The sequence below is a fragment of the Danaus plexippus genome, chromosome 5 (assembly GCF_018135715.1).
Source record: "Danaus plexippus chromosome 5, MEX_DaPlex, whole genome shotgun sequence".
Classification (NCBI taxonomy): domain Eukaryota; kingdom Metazoa; phylum Arthropoda; class Insecta; order Lepidoptera; family Nymphalidae; genus Danaus; species Danaus plexippus.
Genome location: NC_083539.1, coordinates 3,161,707 through 3,173,843, shown reverse-complemented (window position 1 = coordinate 3,173,843; position 12,137 = coordinate 3,161,707). Strand labels below are relative to the sequence as shown.

Sequence of the window (12,137 nt, the reverse complement as noted above, 5' to 3'; positions counted from 1 at the left end):
TATCACGTTATTTATGACAATGGTGTACTCGATTGAACCATAATTGCTGAAACATCTCAATGGGTTAATGATTTATAAAGGGAACGCCAACGATTGGAAACCTAATTTAACAATAAAGAATTAAAGGTGGGCATGTAAGTGGGTACATCATAAACCACGTCAAAATTCTATATAATTTTGAGGTAAGCCACAAAAACGAGGAACTTTTTATTATGAGCGTTAATTTTTTTATAAAGTAATGACAGATTTGTACATTAGTTATAATACTATAGACTATGATTTAGTAAGAATTTGAAACACGATTACAATCAATCTTTAATTATAACAATATCATACCAAGATGTACATACCTATAATTGGGCGTTAAAAAAACCAAATCTAATTAAATCGTCTTCCTCATAATTGGTTCATGATAGACGAGATGGTTAGATAGTTAGACGGCTCGCAAAAAGAGTTTCCCTGCGTCATCACAAAAAATGATAAACTTAGACTTCCAAATAACATAGAGGCACAAAATTTAAAGGACTTTATTTACAAAATTAAAAAGCTCTGCTCAAATAAATTATGATTTTACGACACTAGAAAAAAATATTAAATAATGCACTCGAAAGTGCTTTGATCACTAGCTGACATTTTTCTTAATGAAGTCAAAAACGAAACATGTAAAGTAAGGAAACATATAGGTTTAAATTCATGTAAAGAATAGATTTTTAACCATTTCCATGTTATTACATATTATTATTTTATGATTCTAAAGTATATAAATCTTATAACGACTATATATTTGTAAAAAAAAAAAAACAATTGTATGGCGGGACTCATAAACAATTGACATCATTGTTTTTTTAGTTGTTACACTCAAATAATCTCTATATTGCAAGAAATATTTCAAGCTCAAAGAAATAACGTCATAAAGTACTTTTCAGTATATATACAACAAAAAACCTTCAGTGACGTCATTGTTTACTATATTAATACGTAACTATCACATTTAAGTTAATAACATATTCAAAATTTTGTCAAAAATTCTAAATTAACTTACTTAGATTTTACTTTTAATATACATTTACACATACAAACAAACATACTAATGTCAGACCCGGATAATAGACAAGAAGATGCTTCTGAATTTTAAGTAAGAAAATTTTAAATTTTGTCCAGATCGTAACAAACATACATATGTAAATATTTTAACAAGTACTAAGATCTCTAACCCATTGTTTAATTTCGTTTATTAAAATTTTGTGATAAAGGAATATTAAGATAAAGTGTCAAATTGGGCGCTGTGACAAAGAAATTAGCTAGTTATTTATTCCTAATAATGTAACCTACGTCAAAGAACAATAGCTGTCCTTTAAATAACCAACCCTTTTACTCAAAACCTCTGCTTTTGTCACTTAACAACTTATACCATTAACACAGCTTAACCATTTGTTTGAAATTTGTTAATTAAAACGACACTTATATATATATATATATCTTTATATCACGAATGAATTTGAATTTATATACCCATTTAAATATTGATACAACTTCTGTAATTAAATTCCTCTAAAAGAAATTATAAGACAAAAGTCTAATAAAAAAAGGAGTGCGCAAGAACAATTTTTCATATAAAGACAAACACAAATCCCAACTCGTAAATATATAAAAAGAAATCACAAAGCAAACATTCGAAAACTATCTAAACTCCGGGATAGAACAAATACGTTTGTTTTCTATTGGAACCGGCCAAAAAAAGCTACCGTTGTGGTATCTCTAATGACAATAAAGAATTCTATTGAATCTCTGGTATTTGAAATGTATTGCTATCCAGTCTAAATGGCCTTAGGTTTTGCTAGATTTTCCATTTGTATATATTTATATATTTGAGGCATACCAAATGTTAATATTTTACGAGATTTTTAACTTGCAATGTATGTTTGTTTGGGAGTAATACTTAAATTTAATTTCGAAGAAGAAGTCTCCAATTGACTGTTGTGAAATTTTAGAAACACTTTAATGTGGATGAAAATTAATGGTTACATACGTAGCGTTATTCTGTATACAACATAGTGGAGCAGTCAATATGGCAGACTTAATATTATGTCTTCTTCCTGTATGGGTTTTAAAATATTGTACTTGGTGTAAATAACCAAGTAAGGGTTTGTACCCTTTTTTGTAAAAAGGTCTTTTACTTGTTAAATTTTAAGTAACACTGAAATTATAACAGAACCATAGCGTATTACCAACATATATATAACCAATATATATATATATATATATATATATTCTATCATATTTCATAAAAAAATTGCGTCCCAAACAAATAAAAGATTTTTCTCTCGAAAAGGGCTGACGTTAAGGGTTGAAAGTTATTAACGAGCTTACAAAAATATTACAATCTTAAACTAACGTGGTATATAAATATAATAAGTGTATACAATATTTTAAATTTAAAGCTATACAAAGTCACGTATATTGTGGCATATTAAAATCAATATATTAAATACATTTAAAACGTATTATACGATTTTACTAACGATATCGTGTTTGTCTGCTTCAACTTGTGTCTTACTTATTGTAACTTAAAGTAGACATATCAATGGATTGATTTGTAACATTTGATGCTGATGATAGTCACAAAACTTACTAAACAATAAAAGGACAAGTAAAAATAAATATACATCTTAACAATAATTACATTTAAGTCTTTCAAATAGAATAAAACATTTTTAGATATTGTTGTGTTGTTTTTAGTTTTTATTAATATTATAGAAAACTTAAGCAATACCTTTTTTTTAAGTTACTTGGATAATCATTTTTATCATATACATTCTAAAGATATTATGCCTGACAAAACTATTGTGACAGGATTTTAATTAATGCAGCTAATATTTTTGACTCTACAACGAAAAAACACACACACACTGTTAAAAATATAATTAATAAATAAAAATTATAATAAAATGATAAAAAAGAACAACAATTTAATTCATGTTAATTAGGTATAAAATTTTAATAGTTTTTTTAAGATCCATGCCAACGGTCATATCAGAAGGCCCGAGTGTCACGTACAATGACGTCACAAGCACGTACGAAATGAAATCACGTTTTCCCTGTTTATCGATTGTTTTAATGGTTAATGAAACATTTGTATTTTTAGAATAATATTCTTTATCTGTTATCGGTTTTCAACTTTTGACTTGGAGCTGTGAGAGCGTCGAACTGAAAAAAAAAAATAAGTCGCGTGTACACATATGACTATTATATTTAGTCCATAGTAATTATTTTTTTGCGAGAGCTCTTATCAAAGTAATAAATTTAGGAGTCTTTTTCATTTGTACCTTATTTTATAACAGATCCCATATTTTAAGAGGATAAAATATATCCTTCCTTTTAACGTATAAAATATATTCTACATTTAATACAAAATCTGTTTGAAAGAGTCTATAGTTTTTTTTTCTCAAGAATCATTAATTTTAAAACGCAATCACATATAAATATACCACAAGCAATTATGATGCAAGTCTTTTTTTCAATTTCGATTTGATATAACAATCACTAGCACATACGTATTTCATGTTTAATCACAGTTTTATCCTATTTATATATAAATGTTCAGAAAATTGCTTACAGCTTTGGAAAATCTATTAAGTTGCTCCCCGAGGAGATTAAAGATCGGTTGGAGTTGTTTTTCGTTAATATCGCCCACAGCGGTTGCTAGAGACTGGTCGACGCAAGCCCTAAACCGATCCATATTCTTTTGAAACGAATCCAGTGGATTTGTATCCATTTGTGCTACATCCCGCTTCACAAATCCATAGGACTGAAAAGAAATTCATTTCCAAACAGTTTTAACGGTTCCCACAGAAATTTATGTAATCATAATAATATATTGATTTTGTTATTTATTCATTCTTCGTATACCTTCAATAAAATATAATTAGTTAAACATACATTTTGACTTATAGTTTTAAGTTTACGTTTAAGTAAGCACGAAAAAGATAAAATCGTTATTTTTATAAATAATCATTTGAATTGCTTTGTTATCTCATCTTTAAAGTCAAGGTCATTAATCGATAACATTAGGGTTAATCAAATAAAATTTTAATAAATTATCAAACTAACTTTAATATTATGAAAAGAATTTATATATATGTGTGTATAAAATATATTTCTGTATACACAAAATACTTACACCCTTACAAACAAATAGAAGTAATGAAACTATAAGCACTTTAAAATTTTTCATCGTGTATTTTAAAGAAAATCTGATTTAAAAATGGCAATATTTTCTACAAACTTCATTTTATCTACGATTTTGTGTAAATAATTCACGAACAAGTCATCCTTAACAAACATTATAAGTGTGGATAACTGTAGTTCAAGATAATATATGTATTTATAAAAAGACATGTGTTAGTTAATATTAGATACATATACTAACAGATAAAAATATTTATATAATCTATTGTTTAGTAATTTTTATATTTGAAAAAAAAATTAAATTAACTTCTAATTTTCATAATGGTTTTCAAATTATATTATATAAATAAAAAGATTATATTGGCTTTGTTTCGCTTTTTTCAGTCGCATTGTGTATATCCGCCTCTTTCTTCTCAAATGGCGTGTCAGGAACCAATTGAATTACCATAGAATCCGCACAATCATTTTCATCGCTATCACTGCTCTGGCTGAATAAGTCAAACTGCAAAATAATAAAAACATTTAGCGTAGCGAGCGTAGAATTTAATCTTATTAAATATAATTCCAAAGTATATAAAAAAAAAGTTTTTCTTCTGGACATTCGTAAAGCAAAACAACGGTCTTAAATGTGTATAATTATTTTATTTAACCTTCCATCCGCTTAACCATGTTGACAGTATATATTAACAATACCCAAGTTAGCTTTATAAGTAGTAAAATAAACAGTGCTTAGAGGATTTTGTAGTTGTGATTCTCGTACTAATATTTACTTTGACTAAGGATAACTATGACGCATTGAATATGAAAATATCATGTATGTTTCTTACATTAATAACTGAGAGATAATGCAAAACTTTATTTATTAAAATAGTGTTAATATTAATATATTTGTCTATTAAAATAATGTTAATATTAATAATTATAAAATAACTTTTCTCTATATTATAAAATATACCATAATCCTCTTCTATGAAAAAACTCTTTAAGATAAAGTCTCCTCGAAATCTTGTAAATTCCACCAAAAATAGTAAAGATTTTTAGAATTGGACATAACATTTTTTATTATCTAATTTAAAGACATCAAATAAAACTCACCAAAAAGTTAATGTACGGTAAAATAGCGTCAAGTTCCTCGTTGACTTCTTCATCAATGTTTCCGAGTTCATCAATTATGGGGGTGAGGTGATAATTGGTGGCTTCACTCGAATTTTTCACATTTAAATGGAGAGTTTGCTGAGTAGCCGATGATTGACTGACTGCTTCAGTTGGCAAACATTGTACCTGTGAAAAGTTATTTTTAAGTTGCCTTGCAGAATTTTTTTTTTTTTTGCATAAAAAAAACTTACATAACAAAGAACAAATGCAAAAAAACAAATATAAACTTTCAACATTTTGATTAACAGACGCCTGGATACACAAAATTAGACTAAAAACAAAAAGTATCGCTCTTCCTTAAATATAAATAAATTTGATTGTGTCTTTTTTTTAAAGCAAAAATGTCACGTCCAAAGAAAATTATCGTTGCCAATGGACGCAAATGACATAGTTCTGGAAACGCATTTCAAGACGATAACAATTATAATAACAATGTATTATTACAAATATTTTTTTTCCTTTGAAAGTGGATTGCAATAAAATGTCTGATGTCCCCCAGAGTTATAGGTTACTTTTCTTATTATTTATTAACATTATAATTTGTTTGTTTTATAACAATTATTATTTTTTGACTGTGACTTAGTTGTAATAAGCATAAATACTTAGTACTTTTTACCATCAAAGTTATATTTGAAGAGACACTTTCATAGCAAGAGCTCTGTAATTTTTCACCCCTTATGTATATGCTACTGTGACTTCCCAGTCGGAAACTAGGTCGTATCAAGTATCTCTAATGTAAGTGCCGGGGTGCTATGATTCTGTGTTTTTATCAATCATTACATAGTTTCCATTATTTGTCGTTGTCTATAGTCTTTCTCAAAGATTAGTACAAAGTAATTCGTTTTTATATAAGCTAGAAATTGAAGAGATCTCCTTTGATCAGTTGTTGTATGGAAGTACATACGAATTAATAAATAACCCTTTTTATTTGTCTTCTCTGTATTCAGGTATTATTATATTATTTATTAAGAAGTGTTTAAACGTTTAAAATATTTTTCTTAGTTTTAAAATAATAATACACGAATTGAAGCCATACGTATGGCGTGTAAATTAAAAATTATAGCTAAATAGGTGCAATATTTTTGTCTTATATATTTAAAACTATATTAAATAGCAATTGGATTACACTTAATGAGAACTGAATTGAAGTGTTGATTCATTTAAGCACATGGCGCAGCCTCTGGAGGGCTTCCGCGAAAAGTTTCTGAATCCAGTCAGTAAACATTTATAGAAACCGAATTCTCTTAGCGTCCATCGGGACTCAAACAATGCTCGGTTTTAATTAAAACTATAGCTGTCGAATGATTTTCATTTTTTGTACAATATATGAATAACAAAACAGTTTTTAATAAATATAAATAAAGATAATCATTGAATAAAATTTAATTATTTAGAATTTAAAAAAGTCATATTTTCATGAATGTTGTTCCTTGAGTTTCATTAGAATCGTTTAAGCAGCCTTCACACGGGAAATACGGATATGCCATCACAAGACACATTGTATCCAAACACACTCTCGCATCCATAACACTAGTAAAATATATTATAATAATTACAACAACAGTTTATCAGTATTAATACATAAAGTAAATTTCGTACAACTATGAAAAACACGTCTTATTTAATTTAACGATAGAGCACAAGCACGAACGTCACGTATTTCGACTACGATGCTATGTTCTGGAACAAAGGATGTTAAGCAAACTCACTTAAAGTTGAGATGAGATGAGACATAAAATTGTACTAAGTTTTCCTTCAAGAAAATTGAATATTCATAATGGGAACAGAAGCTATCCATCGCTGATACAATCTTCAGATTTAACAATTTCATTTTGCAGCAAAATTTTATATGACTTGATTTTTCATTTCATTAAGCATACAAGGAATAACTCCGAAGCCAACCTTATTAGGACATATAAGCTCCTAAAACAGATTATATATACAAGAACTCATATATAAGAACTCAAATAAGAACGCAAAGAATATTTTGTTCGTACTTAATATTGGAAGAAAATTCTCCTAGATCAAATTACTTATCTTCTGAAGAAAAAACGACCAAATAAATCAATAAGATATGAGACAAACGATAGTCCTCGAAACTCAAAACCAGAAGCTCATAAAATACGTGTAATGCGGAGTTATTATAATATTTTTATTTAGTTCAATGAAAATAATATTACAAACTAACCCAACATTGTGTTCAAAATTTGGTAGAGTCTGATATCAGAGAAACTTTTTTTTACGTAATAGATTATAAACTTTTTCATTTACTTGCTGTTGCCTTTCTCATTCTTTTGAAGATTAATTTCAACAACGGCTTTCTTTCTTTGCTTTTACAAATATTTTATATTTCCGACTCTCTTACTAGCTTCCCCAGAGAGTTTCTGTAAAGGTATGATTTAGAATTGTGATTGTACTCACTCTCTGTGAGCCTTAACATATTTCAAACATAAATTTATAATAAATTTGTATGAACACAACAATTTTGAATTGAGGCTTAACATTTTTATATAACGAAATGTACACGTGTAGTTCATTTGTACCATTCGAATGTTTTAATTCCAATATAGTTAATAGTAAATTATCTCATTAAACGATCGCAATCTGCCTGTGAAAGTTTTGCACGTACGAAAAGCCTTTATTCGTTAATTTATCCATTCGCAAACTATTCAAGGGTATCACATTAAATTGAGGTCGGGTACCCATTATCCTATGAAAGCTTGTCTTAACAGATTGTAAACTTAGTTATAACATTTGTAACTAATAGCTATGTAAGGTTAACATTACTATTAAATTTCTTTAATGTCTTTGACTATGCTGTAGTTTTTTTAAATTATATATTTCAGATATAAAAACTTACCTACACTCCGCTCCATAAGATACTCAACGATTGCATGTTACGTTGCAATTCACAAAATATCTGACGCGTAGCGTTTAATGGCAAATGAAATTATGTCTTAATTTTGTCACCATACTTTCTGTGTGTTCCAGTGAATGATGAGAATAATTCTTTGAAAATAATATCAAATTGTGACTTTACATTTATTGATACAAATGTTTTTAATCAAAAAAATTTTCGTCTCAAAAAATGCTTGAATGTACACATTGATATATTTCATTACTATTTTCGTATTATGGAAGGCGTTAAAAATAAACATTATATTTTTCAATGTAATAAAAATAATAATATTCATAATAAAGCATTAGAAACTACATTTCTAAGCAACAGATTAATAAGAAATTGCAGATCACAAAGTAAAGAATTTAACCGAAAGTTTAAGGATTTAATGTTATGTTATGTTATGTTAAAGGATTTAATAATTGTTACTATATTAATACTAACCTGTACGTGAGCTTAAATTATTTCTTTCTACTATTTTTCCTCGATATTATAACCAGCAAAATAAATAAACATCAGTTTAACTTAAAACAACACAATCTGGAACGTAACATGGAGTAATTCCTAATGAAATCACATAAATCGAATAAAAAAGGTGTGATAAATTTATTCAAGAATAGTTTTTATTTTGTTATATATAAGGGTCATGATGTTTACATAAAATCTGAAGCAGGCGTGTTTACGTTTTATTACTGACTACCTAGTAGAGACATGGTACATCGCAACTCATTGTGGTCTGGTAGTAAAGTGCACTCGTGATCCACATTTTTTACCTTTGTTCTGTAATAAGCTTATTGATATAAAGAGTATTGTTATAAGGATTACATTGTTATGGAAGAAAAATTTATTATCGGCTACTTATATTCCTTTGAATAAGTTATAAGAATTGAAATACTTCTTGTTCTTTAATAACTTATTATGTGACAATCGAAGAATTTTCAAATCTTAAGAGTTCGTTAAGAGACTTTTTGTAAGTTACTTTTTTCTGTTTCAAATTAGATCAATACAAACGATATTATAAACATCTTTTATTCATTAAATAACAATCTAAAAACTGAATTCAAAATAAACATCAGACGTTATAAACAAAAACAAAGTTTCAACTGAGTGGAACGAAATAGTTTTTCAATAACATCAGTTTTGAAAGTGGTTGGGGTTTTTCATTACTTTTCCAATATGGCGCCGCGGCGTCCTAACCGTGTTATTGTAGATTGCTATCAGAAGGTCTCGTTTAGAAAATTGTGATTTGTGTTCTAATAACAAATTCATTTTGACGTGATTGGTGTTTTTTGATTTAAAAATACAACCATGATTTATTTGTAAGAAACAAAAGAAGTAGTGGATGGTTCATTTCCAATATTTTTTATGTATTTTTAATATAGAATTCAAAAACTGTTTTCAGCTATTTTATAACTACAAATTAAAACTGTTTACGTTACGATACGGATGACGTTTATAATTACATCTGTCACTATTTTACGGAAAAACAACCTGAAATCTACTATAATATAACAATATGGCTTTATTCTTTGTACTTAAAAATTAACACAAAATCTCTATGAACTTGTAGACGTAATGAGTTTAATATATACTATCATAGACTAGTATCGAAATTAAATGCATTTTCAGTTAACATCTGGTGTAGATAAAAATTTATGATGAATATTTCGATTCCTTTTATTGTACAAAAAATACACTCAAAAAGCTAACGTTAAATCCCGCGACTGCTTTGTCAGTGAAATCAAGCGGAAGTGACGCAAATTAAACTTTTAATTATAACAGAAGCGTTAAATGAAGCAAAACGCAAAATACCTCAATATTAATTAAACATGACAGATTAGAATTATTAAATGGAAATAATTACTTATTGTGAAGTGCGAACAAAGCTTTTAATTTGCGTTTTAACAATATTTTCGATTTTGTATAAATAAACATTTTATATACATATATATAAAAAAAATCTATAATGGAATAAAAATGAATTTTATATATATATATATATATATATATATATGATTAATTCGAAATATTTCTATTCAATTACACAAAATAAAATTTTCGTTATCTTTAATCAAATTTAAATTAATAAAACTGATATAATAACAAAATTAGCATAGCAATTAATCTATAGCGGGAAAATCTATATTAGCAGATGAAAATTATTTTAATTTAAGATAAACGTTATTACTCTTATTACTCACAGGAAACAAAATATATTTGGTTTCTAGTGTAATATTTGGTAGACAAACATCACTTACCTCAACCTGTTTATCCCATTTTATCTACGGTACAAGCCAATTAACCTAGAAACCGTTAGATCCTCATAATTTAATACCCGTGTTATTTTAAACCCTGATATACCAGGTAAGAAATAAACAAGCTCGGAGCGCATATTTTATTTAATATACATGATTTCTGAATAACACACTACTTCTATCTAATACATAATAGTTTATACTCAAATAATAACAAGTAGCTACATGTGAATGAAATGCTATAATCGGTAACTGAACCATAGATATCAATAGCGGGTAACCATTTAAGGAATGCCTATAAAACGCAAGCAATGAAAATGGCCTAATCTTTTCCAGGTCTGTTCGAAACAGAAGGCGTCCGGATACCCGGAACGGAATGCGACTACCAGTTTAGCCGGTCCGTCAATCGACCCACACACGGCCGGTTGTACAGCCCACGATACCCTTCCATTTACCCGAATAATGTTCGCTGCTCTTATCATTTCCACGCCAGGTAGGTTTTGTTATGTAATATATCTGAGCTGTACTCAGTAAAACACATACTGAATATAACTGTCAGACTCACTAACACACCTTTTATATATCTGCATAAATGCGAAAGAAGCCCTCATTTTCCTTACTGTTTGATGTATGCTGTACGTAATACAATATCACGTATTTTCAGGCCAAAGGACCGGGTGAAAGTTGTTTTCGAAGAAGTCTCCCTACAAAAGGGGGATATAAGGTGAGTAGAAAATTGTATTACATCAACGAGCATCGGTTCATTTGTCTTTACAAAGTGAATATTGAATTTGATATCCGTGAAAGTCCTTATAGAAGAACGTGTGAATATCATTTTCTATCAACTTTTTGTTGTTTATATATAAGATGTGAACGAGCTTTGAAAACGTTACATTAGTAGAGTAACGAGTAAAATATGTATGATTTAAATCTAGTTGTTATAGGTGTATCAATGAGTTACCAGCTCGGTGCTTTTCGGTCTATTAATTTAATATTAAGCTAACTCGTACATCGGATGTTGAGGTCTACGCGGTGTGGCGGGTGCGGTCAATGAGGCTGTAATGTTTCATTAAATCTATAGAAGCATTATATATCCGCTTTATTAATTTATAGTATGAAATGTTTTCACAAAATGATGGCATTTTCCTTTTAAATTTTATTATATTAAGTTAAATCTTATTCACCTTACCTTTCATGAATATATTACAATTTACTATCATGAATATGTACAATAAAATCATACAATTTTTTTATACAGTATATATATTTAAGAAAAATTTACATGTGATCTTTATTAGAATAATCGGATTTAAAATAACCTTTTCTTAATTGTTTGTCTATCCTTAACAACAAATATTTGCACTCATCTCACGTAAAAATACCTTCATGAAGTTTAATGCATTTCATAGTTATTACTTTGAGTAAATCATAACTGTTTAACTAGTTTCAATGGAACAACTCACGTATTTATATTTTTATAAATTTTATCTGTTCAAGCTTATGTCATTAGAAAGTAAAGGCTGTACTATAATAGCTTGATTCAGTAAGACGCTTTCAAACTGACGACATTGTAACTTTCTTCATAGAAAACCATACTTTTGCTACAGACGTCCAAACTACTTACACTAGACAAAAGTAAT

General features: G+C 28.0%; 2 protein-coding genes across 2 annotated transcripts in view; one reads left to right on the top strand and one right to left on the bottom strand.

The window, feature by feature from the left end:
- The window catches only part of LOC116769329 (suppressor of lurcher protein 1-like), a 100,171-nt gene that overhangs the window by 18,853 nt on the left and 69,181 nt on the right, over window positions 1-12,137 (top strand). Inside the window, exons 3-4 of the mRNA XM_061529495.1 lie at window positions 10,834-10,990; window positions 11,162-11,221. The gene's annotated coding sequence lies outside the window, so the exon portion shown is untranslated. The remainder of the gene's footprint in view (window positions 1-10,833; window positions 10,991-11,161; window positions 11,222-12,137) is intronic.
- LOC116769331 (uncharacterized) lies at window positions 4,192-5,666 on the bottom strand. Its single transcript, XM_032660399.2, has 3 exons — window positions 5,535-5,666; window positions 5,284-5,469; window positions 4,192-4,690 (listed from the first exon to the last, which is right to left on the bottom strand). The coding sequence occupies exons 1-3, from the start codon at window positions 5,577-5,579 to the stop codon at window positions 4,544-4,546; spliced, it is 378 nt and encodes a 125-aa protein (XP_032516290.2). The 5' UTR covers window positions 5,580-5,666; the 3' UTR covers window positions 4,192-4,543.

What these genes read in the sequence shown, in the direction of transcription:
- LOC116769331 (XM_032660399.2), bottom strand. Translation starts at nt 5,579, where the DNA reads ATGTTGAAAGTTTATATTTGTTTTTTTGCATTTGTTCTTTGTTAT. An exon ending in TTGCATTTGTTCTTTGTTAT is followed by an intron (nt 5,470 to 5,534) that starts GTAAGTTTTTTT and finishes AACTTTTCACAG; the next exon opens with GTACAATGTTTGCCAACTGA. An exon ending in TACCGTACATTAACTTTTTG is followed by an intron (nt 4,691 to 5,283) that starts GTGAGTTTTATT and finishes ATTATTTTGCAG; the next exon opens with TTTGACTTATTCAGCCAGAG.